The 14,248-nt window shown below is 38.1% G+C and overlaps 1 protein-coding gene across 1 annotated transcript; it reads right to left on the bottom strand.

Moving 5' to 3' along the window:
* Nucleotides 1-10,277: 10,277 nt before the first annotated feature.
* On the bottom strand, nucleotides 10,278-11,964 carry Mcl1 (MCL1, BCL2 family apoptosis regulator). The gene has a single exon (XM_004627709.3). The coding sequence runs from the start codon at nucleotides 11,962-11,964 to the stop codon at nucleotides 11,170-11,172; it is 795 nt and encodes a 264-aa protein (XP_004627766.2). The 3' UTR covers nucleotides 10,278-11,169.
* Nucleotides 11,965-14,248: the final 2,284 nt, after the last annotated feature.

Raw genomic sequence — 14,248 nt, 5'->3', positions numbered from 1 at the left:
TTTTCTCTTTCTCTTTTTGCTTAGTATAGATATGCAACTCCTAAGCTACTAGGCAATCAAAGATTCACACATGTTAAAAAGAGCTTTGATTCATCTCATTCAATCTTTCATTGAACTTCAGGAGCACTTATTATTATAGTTTAAAGAATTAAATTGTGACATGCACATTTCTTTTTTATTTCATAGATTATGAATTTGAGTTTGTTGTTTTGACTGAACTTTGTTGGTAATAGTTTTCCTTCTTGGAGAGGCAAGACAATTCCTGGTACTCTGTTCCTTTTCTTCCTTTGGACAGTGTTATTCCTAAATATTTCCTTTTGTGAGCCAGTTTATTTTGGTTCTCTGGCACTTAGTTTCCTTTACTGCAAATGATCTGAATGTGTCCTTCAAGTGTGTGAAAATCTGTCCTAGATTAGTAGAAATAAACTATATTTAATGAACTGTGCAAAGAATAGTTTTTCCCTTATTATAACCATGATTTAATACTGAAAGAAAGATGAAATTTTTTAAACATTTTCTCTGCATAAACTGACATAAATTTATAATTCTTATTCTTATAATTCTTATACATTATCCATTTTAGACTAAAATTGCTAGCAACATATTTGTAAAACTAGAATTCTTTATTAAGTAACTGACTACTTGAGACTAACATAAGTTTACTTAGAATGTTCTGAGTTTGTTTAATTGAACATATTGTACCTGGCACATAGTTGATTAGGAAATTTCATATGACATGTCTTTGTTAGGTTGCTTGTGTCCAATATTTTGTAAAATGTTTCTTCGATTTTAAAAACCAAACATGTTTTAAATTTGGCCATCTTTTACAATATGGGATTATAGATAAATTCTATCTAATGAGTTATGACTTTACTAGAAATTGATATTTCTCCCACTTTTCTTCAACGACTTTAGGAGAAAAAAAAGTTCTTCAAGTTATGTAACCACAAAGTAGTCCCTAAATTGGGATTTGTGGCTCACTGTCTAAAGTATGGTCTAGACAAAAATAAATTCCTCAATTCTGAACAGGCTGCATATAATAAATTGCCAAATTGAACAATAGCTTAGCTGAAACATTACATTTCATATTTCAATACTGCATGCCATTTGATTATACAAAGTATTGGGCATAAAGTAAAATTCTGTCATCTTGACTCCATGATTTAACAACGAGCTCTGCTGTTTGAATGCAACCCAGAAGGCTCTGAACTCTGTCCAGAGCACGAAGCCCTATTTCCTGACTGCAGCACTAGGCTGTGTGTGCTTCTTTCTTCATTGGTCCATGTTGAACACCACAGTGAAAAGCCCAGTACACAATGAATCATCAGATTTTTCCAGTGTCAGTTACAATCTTGAAATTGCTTTATAAGTTAATTGTTAAAAGCCGCTAAGGATATAAAAGAGGTCATTCATTGAAAGGTATGGCTTACAAAGCTACGTATATTTTTCAGAAAATGTTGGCAATTCAAATAATGTAATTTTCCATTTTTTTATATATTTAGTACAGGGTCTATAGGATCTCACTACATGGACACACAGATTGGAATTGTGGTGATCCTCCTGTTTTCAGCCTCCCAAACACTGGGATTACAGGTGAGCACTACCATGCCCTGTCTCAATCACCATCTCAGTGTGCCCTGGGGGCAGGGTTGGCAAGGCATACTGGGATTGAACCCTGGTTACTGCACCTGCCTAAGCAGGTATTTTAGTCCACTGAGCTATCTGGCCAGTCCCTTTTCTATGATCATAAGTGTAAAAATATGTTCCAAGCACGCATTCATTTATTCACTGATTCATTCATTTATTCAAAATGTCTGTAATTTACATCATTCATAGTGTTGCTAAGAATGTAAAAAAGTTGATTACTCAGCAGTTTAAGAATGTAAAATAGGAAGATTACTCAGCAGTTTAAGTGCCTGTGTGAAAAGCACAAGTACATGGAGCTTGATCCCAAGTAACACATCCCATGCAGGCTCCAGAAACCCAGGCACACCATGTCTGCCACCAAAACAGGGCATGGTGACACACACCTGTAATCCTGGTGCTGTGGAGGACAAGGCAGGAGGATCACTAGGAGTCTGATCTGTGCAGTGATACCCTGTAACAAGTACACTGGAAAAAAAAAAAAAAGAAAAAGAAAGAGAAGAATGTAAAGCAGTAGTCATGTGTCCTAATTCTTTCTTAAATAATTCCAACTGATCTAAGGTAACACGATACACACATATTTGCAAATTAATGACATTGCATGACAAGAGTTTTCTGAAAGCACTGAAAAGTAGAATGTCATCAAGCATGAAACCTGGGGCAACAAGAACTGAGTAGATGGAGCCAGGCATTGCAGCACACTCCTATAATCCCAGCACTTGGAAGGCTGCTGAAGGAGAATCGTTGCCCCTTTGAGACCAGACTGGACTATAAAGTGAGCTCAAAGTCAGCCTGAGCTGCCTAGTGAGACTTTGTCTCAAAATGACAATAAATAAATAAATAAATAAATAAATAAATAAAATAAACAAACAAACTGAGTAGAAGGGAAAAGTTTCTGTGGCCTGAATCATTGATGTAGATTTTATGGGGATGATGAACCTGCTTCTAATTCACAAAGAATGAAATGTGAATTGTTGGAGAAAAAAATGTGAACAATAGTAGGCAAGAAAAAAACAGTGAGAAAACAAATGACTTGAGGGATTATCATCAGCTCTTCCTAAAATAGCACAGTGTCTGTGGGTATGAATTATCACTCCTGTTGGAAGTGATGATAAAATAATTAGTCACATGCCATATCTGCCTTCCATCTTTCTAATGAGCAAAATTAATGGATAAAGGGTGATTATAAATCAATGTGAAAATTGCTTTCATACACACTGATTATTTCACTAATTCATCATTAAATATTTTATTTGGTTATTCATTTAGTCAATTTATGATATACATTCACTGTACAGGAAGAAGATTCTCCTAAAAATGAATAAAACGTATATGGTACCTACCATACTTCATAGTTGATTTCTCAAATATACTATATGTAATAAAATATTGATAAGGACTCTAGGGAATAAAGATATGAAATACAGTTAGAAACCAAGGAATCCACTTAGAGTGCTCATCCAGAGTAAGTCATGGAATAAAGGGAGAATAAAACATTCCCTCTGATATCATGCAGTCCTTTTGGGAAATGCAGTAGCTATGTGGAGATCACAAGGTGGAAAGAACAAAGTTGAGTTTGTATCTAAATCAGCTTGCCCAAGTGTTCTCATCTATAAAATGCAAAGCCTAATAAAGAGTTTAATTTCCTTACAGAAAATGAACCTCAAGACAAGATATAACATTTGGGTATAGCTTTGCATATATTTAAAAACCATTGAAGTCATTGTAATGGTTGACACATTGTGTCAACTTGAGAAGTTTAGAACTTTAAGTGACTCATCAGGGACCAAGGTCCTGACTTAATAAACATCCTCAGCCAGTGCAGGAAGAGAACACAGAAATGGTTCAAGCATAAAGAACCCACCCTAGGGTGGGATACTTGTGTACAACATAAGGGAGGAAAACGGGTTTGCTCTTGATTCTTTTGCTGTCTTCCACTGCCTTGAACTGTTGCCCCTCTGCCATGTCACCCTGCCTTGGAGCCACCTGATTATGGACTAAAATGTCCACAAACTCTAAACTAAATAAACCCTTCCTTCTTGATTTTGGGGCAGTGGATATTTTGTTTTGGCAGCAAGAGAAAAGTAACAAGCACAGTCATATAACAAGAAGATTATGCTGAAGTGTACAATTTTTGTTTTCTTTTATGGTACTGGGGATTGAACTCAGGACCTTGTGTTTGCCAGGCCGGCACTTATGCCACTGAGCTATATCCCCAACCCAGATGTATACAATTTTTATGCTTCAAGAAATAATACCTTTAAAATTTATTATTTATTTGTTTATTTATTTATTTATTTATTTAATGTATTTGGTTGTTGCAGGGTCTCACTACACAGCTTGGACTCATTTTGATCATCCTGCTTTGAACTTCCCCAGTGCTGGGATTAACAGCATGCGCCACCAAGCCCTGGCCTCTGGCTGGCTCAGCCCACCCTGGGGGTGGGGTTGACACAGAATGTGGTGCTGGGGAATCAGACTGTGGTCCCTGAGCTGGCCTAAGCTTGCCTAAGCAGGCACTTTAGTTCCCTGAGCTATCTTTCCAGCTCAAGAAATAATATTTTAAGTCACTTTTCTGTAATAAATTAGAACTGCTAATTAAATAAGATGTTATCACATTTGTTTCTTGAAAACCTTTCTGGTAAGAGGGTATAAGAATGGAGTTATTAGAAGTAAGATTTCAATAATCTGTGAGTACCCATATTCATGACTAATAGAGAGTGAGATAGTTTACCTCTTATAAATTTGAACACAGAGGTCACATATCTTTAACTAGTCAGGGGTATGCCTGGTGCTTACATGGATATTTCCTGAAAATTTGTGTTCAAAGAGATGAAAAGCTTTCAGGTTCTCTATCCAGCACAATCTTACTCAAGAATGGTACAAAAGGTCATCAACAGTGATTCTACAGACCAAAGAAACATTAGGTATAACTCCTCTGAAAGTCTAAGAGCTTAGTCTGTAATAATGAATTTTATAGACTAGGTAGTTTAAACATGAACACTTGTCTTCTCCACTATTTTGGAGAGAGTTGTCCTATATTAGGATAGTATGGTTGGGTTTGCTTGGGAAGTCTTGTCCTCCCTTGCAAAGGGTTGTCTTTTCACTGAGTTTTCACATAGGTGGGGAGATCTTTTCCTCTTCTTACAAGGCAAAACACTCATAGGATTATCAGATTCCAGTCTCATACTTAAGATTTAAGTGAACTTTAATTGCTTGTTAAGAAGCCCATCTCAAGATAAGTCACACTGGAATTTGACCTTCAGTACATAACTTTGAGGGGTGAGAGGAGGCATGATTTAGTAGGTTATGTACAGCATGTCACTGAAGTACTAATATAGATAATTCTTGAGAATTTATATGAGTTTATTATAAATGCAGATTTTTCATATCCTATTATACTTTATTGATAGAAATTTCAAAGACTCAGCAATATTCCTGATTCAATCCCATGGCTTTTATCTTTAGGATTATTGAGAGGAACACCCAGTTTACTACCTACCAACTGGTTTGGAAACTACCCAGATGGTAGTTTACTTTCTAAGAATAAACACTGAAGTTTTAATCTAATGTGTGTACTTTAGGGTTTCTTCTGAGAAGAGCAGTAAGAGACTATGGGTAGAAGATACAGAAACTAAAGTTTACAAATATTCAAAGGGTCTGAGCAAGAGCAGGTTCGGAATGGAGAGGTGAAATTCCACCAGTCACTAGTTCTGAGAGCCCACTGTTAGTGGATGGGTCAAAGAATGCCAAAAACTTGGGAAAATTCATATATCTGCCAATAAATTGAGACTTAAATAGGGCTTAAAAATAGATCTACTAGAATACCCACATTGCTAGAATATTTGATTGTTTGGGTTTACTGGTGGTTGGCAGAAATAGTAGAAGGATAAATGGGTTGAAAGTATAGTCTAATTTACATTTTTCTGGTTTTCTATCACCTTGTCTTCTTACCACGGTCTTCCAACATCTTTGGATTTTTGACTCATATGAGTTCCACTCTTTAAATCTAACTCAAATCCAGAATGACATAGAGAAGAGTCTTCCGGGATTTATAATTATGGATCTCAGCTATATTGGCACAACAAAACCCCGCATGCACATGTGTTCTTATTAAGGCCACATGCTGTGGTTGATGATGTAAGTATTGAGCATGTGAATATACAGCACTGATTTCATGGACTCTCAAAGGAGTATTCCCAGAGAAAGCTGAGAGTCTAAGAAATGTAGAAGGGCAGCATGTTAATAAATTTGCAAGATTAAAGCAAGATGAAATAAGTTGTGAGAGGTGCCTGGTTGCAAGCCATTAGTAACCTTTGGAAAAGTTGTGTCAATTGGATATGGAGAGCAGAAACTCTGCAAAGCCTTAAATTGAAAGTGCAGAAATAGAAGGACACAGTCTATGAATATAGACAAATTATGTACATGTATCATCTAAAGTGCAAGTTCATAGTGTAAGTTCATAGGCAAGGGCTTATTTTCTACTTGGCTCATGACTGTACTTGTAATAACTAGAGCCAGGAGCCACGAAGGGAGGGAGATTTCAACCACTAATATTAGCAAATTAATTTGCTGCAGTGGCCTCCGAGTCAGAGGCAAAAGCATTTCCTGCTTGGGGTGTGCATGCAGCATGAGCTTGACACATGTTGATTGTTTTTTCTCCTCTTCCTTCAAATCTCATGGCAAGGATGTGGAGACAGGATACGTATCTCTTCCTTCATCTGCTTCCACTCTTTACTCTTGGCCTGTGATAAATGGGGCCATAACTCTAATCATTTTCAGTGAACTCTGTGAAACTTTCTCGTGAATTACTGGACTGTAGCGTATTCTTGGTAAGTTTTGAATTTGTAGACAATTAGTCTGAAATAGGCGTGGCCCTAGGATTTGCAGCTGCTCCCTACAATGATGCAGTTTAGTTTTGTGTGGGGACTGTGTCCTTAGATTCCGCATTTTGCCTAATTCTGAGGTATTCAACTCTTGAAGGTGTAGTTATAAAAATTTGTATGTGCTTGATGTACTATAGAGAGCAAAGTATTTTAAATGATAATTCTCCTAAAGTTGTATGTGCTATTTATTATTTTCAATTAAAGTGTAGCTCTTCTACTAAAATAGAAGAGGGTATGGCAGCACCCACTTACGTCTTTCCTCACACCTAGATGCCACATGTGTTGGTGCACACTTGTATTGCTGGCATGTTGTGAGGCACTTCCGGAATGATTTCAAATCTGAGCCTAGAGTGGGCAAGTCAGTGACTTAGTAAGACTTTGATTCCCCCTCTAAAATATTTTGTTAGCCTGGGTTACATCTCAGTGGTAGAGTGCCTGTCTGATAAGCACAAGGTTCTAAGTTCATTTTAGAGCTGGAAATATAGCTCTGTACAAGTACCACAGGTACAGACCCTAGCACTTTAATCAATAGATACATAGACCCATTCCTTTTGTTAACTGAGGCAAATTGAAAGCCTGGCTTAATATTTCTAATCAAATTTCACTATTTTCGGATAATGCAATCATGCAGTTGGATTTAACAACAACATAATTAACTGTATATTTTTGGCAGAATTACATTTATGTTATTTGTCTATTGCTGTGAAGAAAATTGGTCCAACACTCAGTGGTTTAAGAAAACACATATTTATCTTTCTCTCAGATAGAGAATTGTACCTGGCTTATGTGGGTCCTTTTTTCCAACTGAGGTAACATCACTGAGTCTTCACACTCTGTTGGTTTAACAATGATTCTGATCTGATTCACATGGTTGTTGGCAGTATTCAGTTCTTTGTAGGCTTTGAACTGAAAATTCCACTTCATCTTATAGTTTCTTCAGAATCCCATCTGTATTGGCTATATAGTTAGTTTAAAAATCTGAAATGCTAACATCTCATTTCTTTGTGATCTAGTTATAGAAGTGATACCCTTCAAGTTTGCAGAACTTTATTTATTAGAAGAAAGTAACTAGGCTCTGTCCATTGTAAGGGAGAGAGGACTACATAGGGATGTAAACACCAGGAGTCAAGAAATCCTTGCAACACATTATGAAGTCTACCCACCACACAGATTTTTGTTGTTAGCTGAGGCCTTAGCATATGGCTACAACTAACCTGCAAAGGGGATTGAGAAATACCCTCTCTGTTATGGGGTACCATACATTTGCTAAACACTGAGAGATTTTATAATGAGGAAAGGAGAGACAGGAAATTGTACAGACTATCAACCTACGACATGGCATTGGAAATGCAGTTCCATTTTCTGAGGCCTTAGTTGACATTCATAAACCAGGAAAAATTGTATAAAGGACATTTAGATTGCTTGGCTGTTATGGTTTGGTTAAGAATGTCCTTTAAAAGACTCATACACTTGTAAGTGAGGCTTTTTGAAAGTGGCTGATTCCTGGGGATGGTACAGCTGACCTGCTTTTAGGAGGAAGAGCCTGGTAGAAAGGGGTTGGGGATGTGACCTGGAAAGGATACCTCCCTTCCTGGCTCTGGCTTTCTCTCGGCTTCCTGACCATCATGATGTGAGCATCTTTCTCCTTCCAGACACTTCTACCATCCTTCTTTTCTTGAAGCTGGCCAACTATGGACCAAGAAAGTGAGCCCAAATAAAGTTCTTTTCCTTTACATTGTGTGTAGCAAGTGTTTTTGTTCAAGCAATGAGAAAATGACTAACACACCAGCACAGCCACTATCTGACCTGAGCTTCTCTCCGTCATTGCTCTCTTCTTGATGACCTGATTCAGTCTCCCACTTAATGGGAACTCCCTTCCCCAGATCTCGGAAAATATGCAATCTCTATTACAATGACTCAGATGATGGGAACTTTCTTTCTTTCTTTCTTTCTTTCTTTCTTTCTTTCTTTCTTTCTTTCTTTTTTCCTTCCTTCTTTTCTTCTTCCTTTTTTATTTCATTTCTTTCATTTTAGTACATGTATGCAATACATAAATTTTACAGTTCTTCTATGGAGTTGATACATGTATCTAACTTATCTTCATTTCTGTATTTCATGCCTTTTTTCTCTCCTACTTCTCTTCTCTTCCCCTCCCTCCATCTCTTAATCCCCGTTGCATTTGTGAAAGATCTGTCCCCCTACTTTCTATTATCTTTTATTTTGCTCTTTATTTGTAATTTAAGTGTCTCGTATAAGAGAACCATGCAGTAGTTAAGCTTGTGTTTATTTTACTCAACAGTATGGTCTCAACATGTATTCATTTTCCTAAAAATGACTCATGTTTGTCTTTCTTTATGGCAGAATAGTAAGTACATCATTGTGCATACTTACACATTCTCATTCTCCACTCATCTGGTGGACCTACAGGCTGCTTTAAAGATTAAAATACATATTATGAATTGTACTCCTGTAAACAGGGTACACATGCATACATCACTGCAATATGATATCTTTAAATCTTTCAGGATGATACCTAGAAAGGGAATAACTGAGTCAAGTGAAATTTCTACTTTTAGTTTTTTGAGGCACGTGCATTCTAAGTTTTATGTTCATTTAACTGTCTAAAATCTCATATACTAAGATGATGTGACACTATATTGCATTCAAAGTGATTTCCTATAACTTCCCCTAGCAGAATTTTTATATGGCTCTTTGACACTTAACTTTATTATAGAAAATCAATCACTAATGATATAAAAATTACAAGTATACGACTAATTAATTACATAAAATATCACTTATTATATATTTTACTTGTTATCTTGGATTCTATGTTACTTCATAAGTGCAAATTGTAAGTTATAAAACAAATTACAATCATGACAGCAAATAAGCAAGTCTTTCAGCTTTTATTTTCTTTATTTTATATTATTTTTTGTAAATTAGTTTGTAACTCCTTTCATTTTTTTTTTTTTTTTTTTTTCAAGCCATACCTCTGCTAACTGACTGATTCTAGTTCAGGAAGAGATGAGTTGTAACTGACTCTCCTGTTATACTTCAAACTTGTTGCCATGCTGGACATGGGTGAGAATCACTCACATAGTAAACCAAGCTTTCAGCCTGACACTCCAGTATTCAGAGCTAGTTTCTGTCCCCATTCTTAAGCAACAGTTCCTCTCTAAATACTACAAGAGATGCCATCTAAAGCAAACCTTGCTTCTTTCTGCCTCAGAGATTTCCCCTCTTTCCAAGCATTATAAGCCATTTCTACTCATGTTGTCTTTCTTCAAACCTCACAGAAGTCATCTGTGTTCTGCTTGGTGGATAAGCACTATCCTGGACTCTCAATTGATGAAGTGGGATATTGACAGGCAATCATCAGGCTTACTTGATTGGTGTACTTCTTAGTCACCCCAAAGAAGAAACATTCTTTTTTTTTTTTTTTTTTTTTTTTTTTTTTTTTTTTTTTTTTTTTTTTTATTTGCATACTAGGCTTAAACCTGTGTTTAACAAGCAAGCCCAGTATTAATTAGCACCATTAGACCCTGGCCTGCTTTTGCAAGCCATCACTTTACAAATTAAAACAAGGAATCAAATGTCTCTCACACACAATGCTCACTTGGAACAGCTGAAAATTGTTCAGTGAAAGCTTTAAAGATGAGCTCATGAATTCAGTTTTAAATTGTATAAGTTAAACGAGGTCAGATTTAAGAACTCATAAGTTGTCTAATCAGAGCCCACTATTTTTAAGATATCAGCCCACCCTCCCCCAGAAGCCATATAAGGAATATTTACCAAAATCAGACTGGAAAATTAAACCCTGCATAGTTATGAATCAGATTTGTTCCAGTACAACCAGGCTGCATACACATAACTTTAGTTAGTTCTGTATACATTCTAGAACTGACCAGGACAAAGCTCTGAATAGAAAAGCTGTAAGAAATAGATTGCTAACTACAGAAGTTGCAAACTTCAAAAGGGTATGAAAAAAACTACTGTTAATTTGATATACTTTGTCCAAATACTTTCTGTAAAAATATAAACAATTTTTACAGACAAATACAAGTTACTTTTGTTTTAAAAACTGAGACTATTCCATATTTCTAACTATTGTTGGTCTACTCAAGAAGTACACTGGGGAAGTGAATTACAGAGGAAAAGCTGCCCTTCACATGCTGCTCCACAGCACTGAGGCGTGTGGTCAGAGTTCAACTCCTTGTAGCTTAAATCCACTTTATGCACAAGTCACTAGCATTGTTAGTGCTTCTTTGACAGGAGACAATTGATGACTTGGTGGGTATATTTAATGACTTTTATGACTAGCTGGCTACTGGCCACTCCTCTGGCTTTACACAAAGAAATCAAGTCTTTCCACCCTATCACCTTCGCTACATCTCGAAGTCTTTCACAGTCTCACAGTTTGTTGCTGAAACTGCACTTTGCTTCTTTCACACTGTGGCTCTTGAAGGGGACTACTTCTCCCATGACTGGCAGCCATCATGTTCTTGCTTTCTGGCCTCTTTGAAGTTGCTGCTTGGACAGCTTCAAGCCCACCAGCTTCATAAATACTTTGCTTTCACAGAAGTATAATGTTTTGGCGCCTGGGGTTGTTTAACAGTCAACTATTGCACTTACAAGGCTATCTTATTAGATATGCCAAACCAGCTCCTACTCCAGCAACACCTGCAAAAGCCAGCAGCACATTTCTGATGCCGCCTTCTAGATCCTCTACGTGGAAGAACTCCACAAACCCATCCCAGCCTCTTTGTTTGACTAGCCAGTCCCTTTTTGTGTGTACTAGAACATCTGTGATACTTTCTGCTAATGGTTCGATGCAGCTTTCTTGGTTTATGCTCTTCAAGTGTTTGGCCACAAAGGCACCAAAAGAAATGAGAGTCACAATCCTGCCCCAATTTGTTACGCCGTCACTGAAAACATGGACCATCACTCGTGACAAGGATTTGACATCATCTTCGTTTTTGATGTCCAGTTTCCGAAGCATTCCTTGGAAGGCCGTCTCGTGGTTGCGCTGCACGCCGTCCCCGACCCGCCGCAGGGTCTCCAGCGCCTTCCGGCCGGCGGCCCCGGCCCCGCCCAGCGGCTTCGAGTCCTTGGCGCCGGCGGCCTGCTCCCGCAGGTACCGCGAGATGATCTCCAGCGACTGCCGGTACAGCTCGTCCTCCTCCTCCTCCGCCGGGGGCGGCGTGGAGGGCAGCGAGCCGTCGGCGCTGGGACTCTTCTCGGCCTCCCCGACCAGCTCCAACAAGGGCAGCACGGCCGGCCTCTTCCCGGGAGGCTCCGGCTCGTACCCGTCCAGTTCCTCCTCAGGCGACATGATGGCGCCGGCGGCCGGGGCTTCCATATCCCCCGGCCGCCAAGAAGAAACATTCTGCACTTTTCCCTGCTTTCTATTTCTAATCTTGCTAACTGCCATGGCAGCCACATTTTAACTGTGCATAAAGTCTCCAACAGCCTTAGTTTTCCTGAAGATGCTCTTCTAGTTCCTTTCATTACATGAAACCTGAGATTTTTCTAAGGACGTGGCTGTTTCTTGCCCACGTTCCAAGTACTCTTTGTTCTTCTGTACCACAAAAACTCATGGGTGAGGTGAGGTGTCAATGTTGTCTTGACTCCCTCTGCTTCTTTCAGAATAGTTTTCTTTCACACTGTGAGAAATCTTTTGTCTTCCTGCTGCAACCTAAGTCATTTTCTTTCATTTCTTCTCAAACTCATAGATGTTTTGCAAGCATCCGCATACAAGCTTGCTTTTCATACCAACATCTGCCAAAATCTTAAGGGGCTTCAACAAGTGAACATTTCACACCAAGTAATATTGGTATAGGAGAGAGGAGATGGCAATGCTGCTGGGGCAATGAGTAGGACTTGTAAATCCCAAGATCCCAGGGCATAGCAAGGACAGGACCCTGTATGTAGAACTTCATGCAAGTCCACAAGAAAGGACAGGCTATCACGGAGAGCCACATAACAGCCTGCACCACATTTCTCATACACTGTGTGCACTTTTCCTTTTGTTTATTCCCTCCTTTTCTTTTCGCTTGGTCTAAGTTCACTCCTCAGAGATGGTTTGTTCCATACCCTTTTACCCCATGGTTTTTCAAATAAAGTTTCTGGTACCATTATTGTCTTGTCTCACCCAAATCTTTGTTTGTGGCAAGAAGATCCTGGAATACCTTTGGCTGGTGAGTCATTTCTAAAGAAACTGTTCTGTAAAAGTATCAGGGTCTTGGAGCTTTTCATTCATTTCTATATAACTTCATAAACTGTAATAGTTTGAAAAGAAAAGAATACTCTGTGAGTGAGGTGATATTTTATATCATTTTAAGATTAAAATTTGGAATGGCCAAGATACTGAAGAAGCAACACAGCAATGCTTACTCATCCTTCAGTTGGAGATACAAACCAGCATCCCCACTCCCTCTCCGTGATTAATCCACACATGCTGCTGAGGTGGAGGTGGTTTTCTGAGCCACTTTTGGTGACTCATCACTCTAACCCTGGGGACTCTCATTCTTTGCAGCCTTTTGATCCAAATTCTTCAGAATCATTCCGAAAAATTTTTATGTTCCAAGATTAATAAAATCCAGCCAGGGAAAAAAACAAGGATGTTAATTTTCATGTAACGTTTAAGATAAATAACAATTTGACTTCCTATTTTTTCCTTAACTGTCTGTGATCTATTTTTACTATGACTTTATTCTTAGAAGGCTTCCTAAAGCATGGAGGAAACTGAAGAAAGAACACATTGTAACAAAGCAGTTTTGTCTGTTCTTTGGTGGTAAATTATACTCCTTATCTTACAAGCCTTCTATAATCATGAACACTTATGCCATAAATATTTCAAATCAATAATTTTAAAAAGTTGTTTCTTTTTTAATTGACATACAATTGTGCATAATGACGGGGTGTGCTGTGATATATCAAAATGTGTTAATATTGTGTAGTGAAGATATCAGGGTAATGAACATGCCTATCACCCCAGAATTTACAATGATTTTGAAATTTTGAAAATAGGGGCTGACATTTTAGCTTGGATCATGGTTTAAAATACTTATATACATTGCCTGCCAGTGAAAATTATTTAACATACCTGAATAATTTGAAACAAAATTTTTGGGTTTTTTTTTTTATTTTTTTTATTTTTAGGGAAGGGTCTACAGGGTGTTCAGAGTCTCACTACTAGATCGGACTAGTAGTGATCCTCCTGGTTAGAGCCTCCCAAAAGCTGGGATTACAGGTGCAAGCCACCACGCCCAGTCTCAATTGCTGTCTCAGCAAGCCTCAGGGGCAGCGCCGGCACGTCAGGCTTGGGGATTGAAGCGCCGGCCCCTGCGCCTGCTTGCAGGGGCTTTAATCTGCTGAGTTATTTGTTTATTTATTTATTTATATTTATATTTTATTGAGAAACAAATATCAATGAGACACTTTCCAAGCTAATTAATAGGATATTTTCAATAATTAATACATTGCACATTGTTATCTTCTCAGCGGTCATCCACAGCACAAGAAGCAGCCAGGACATCCCATCCAAACACTGCTACTACAAATCCTTCCTCTCACTGACCAAGTGAAAGCAGCCATACATCTATCCTAACTATTCTGTATATACAAATACAAAATGGTCCTTCCTCTGTATCCCCCCTCTCCAGTTCAGTCCTGGCAGAGGTGGGTATTCTACTGGCGTCTAAATATTATAGGTG

Source organism: Octodon degus, unplaced genomic scaffold (assembly GCF_000260255.1).
Source record: "Octodon degus isolate 3935 unplaced genomic scaffold, OctDeg1.0 scaffold00020, whole genome shotgun sequence".
NCBI lineage: Eukaryota > Metazoa > Chordata > Mammalia > Rodentia > Octodontidae > Octodon > Octodon degus.
This window is presented reverse-complemented; position numbering and strand designations above follow the sequence as displayed.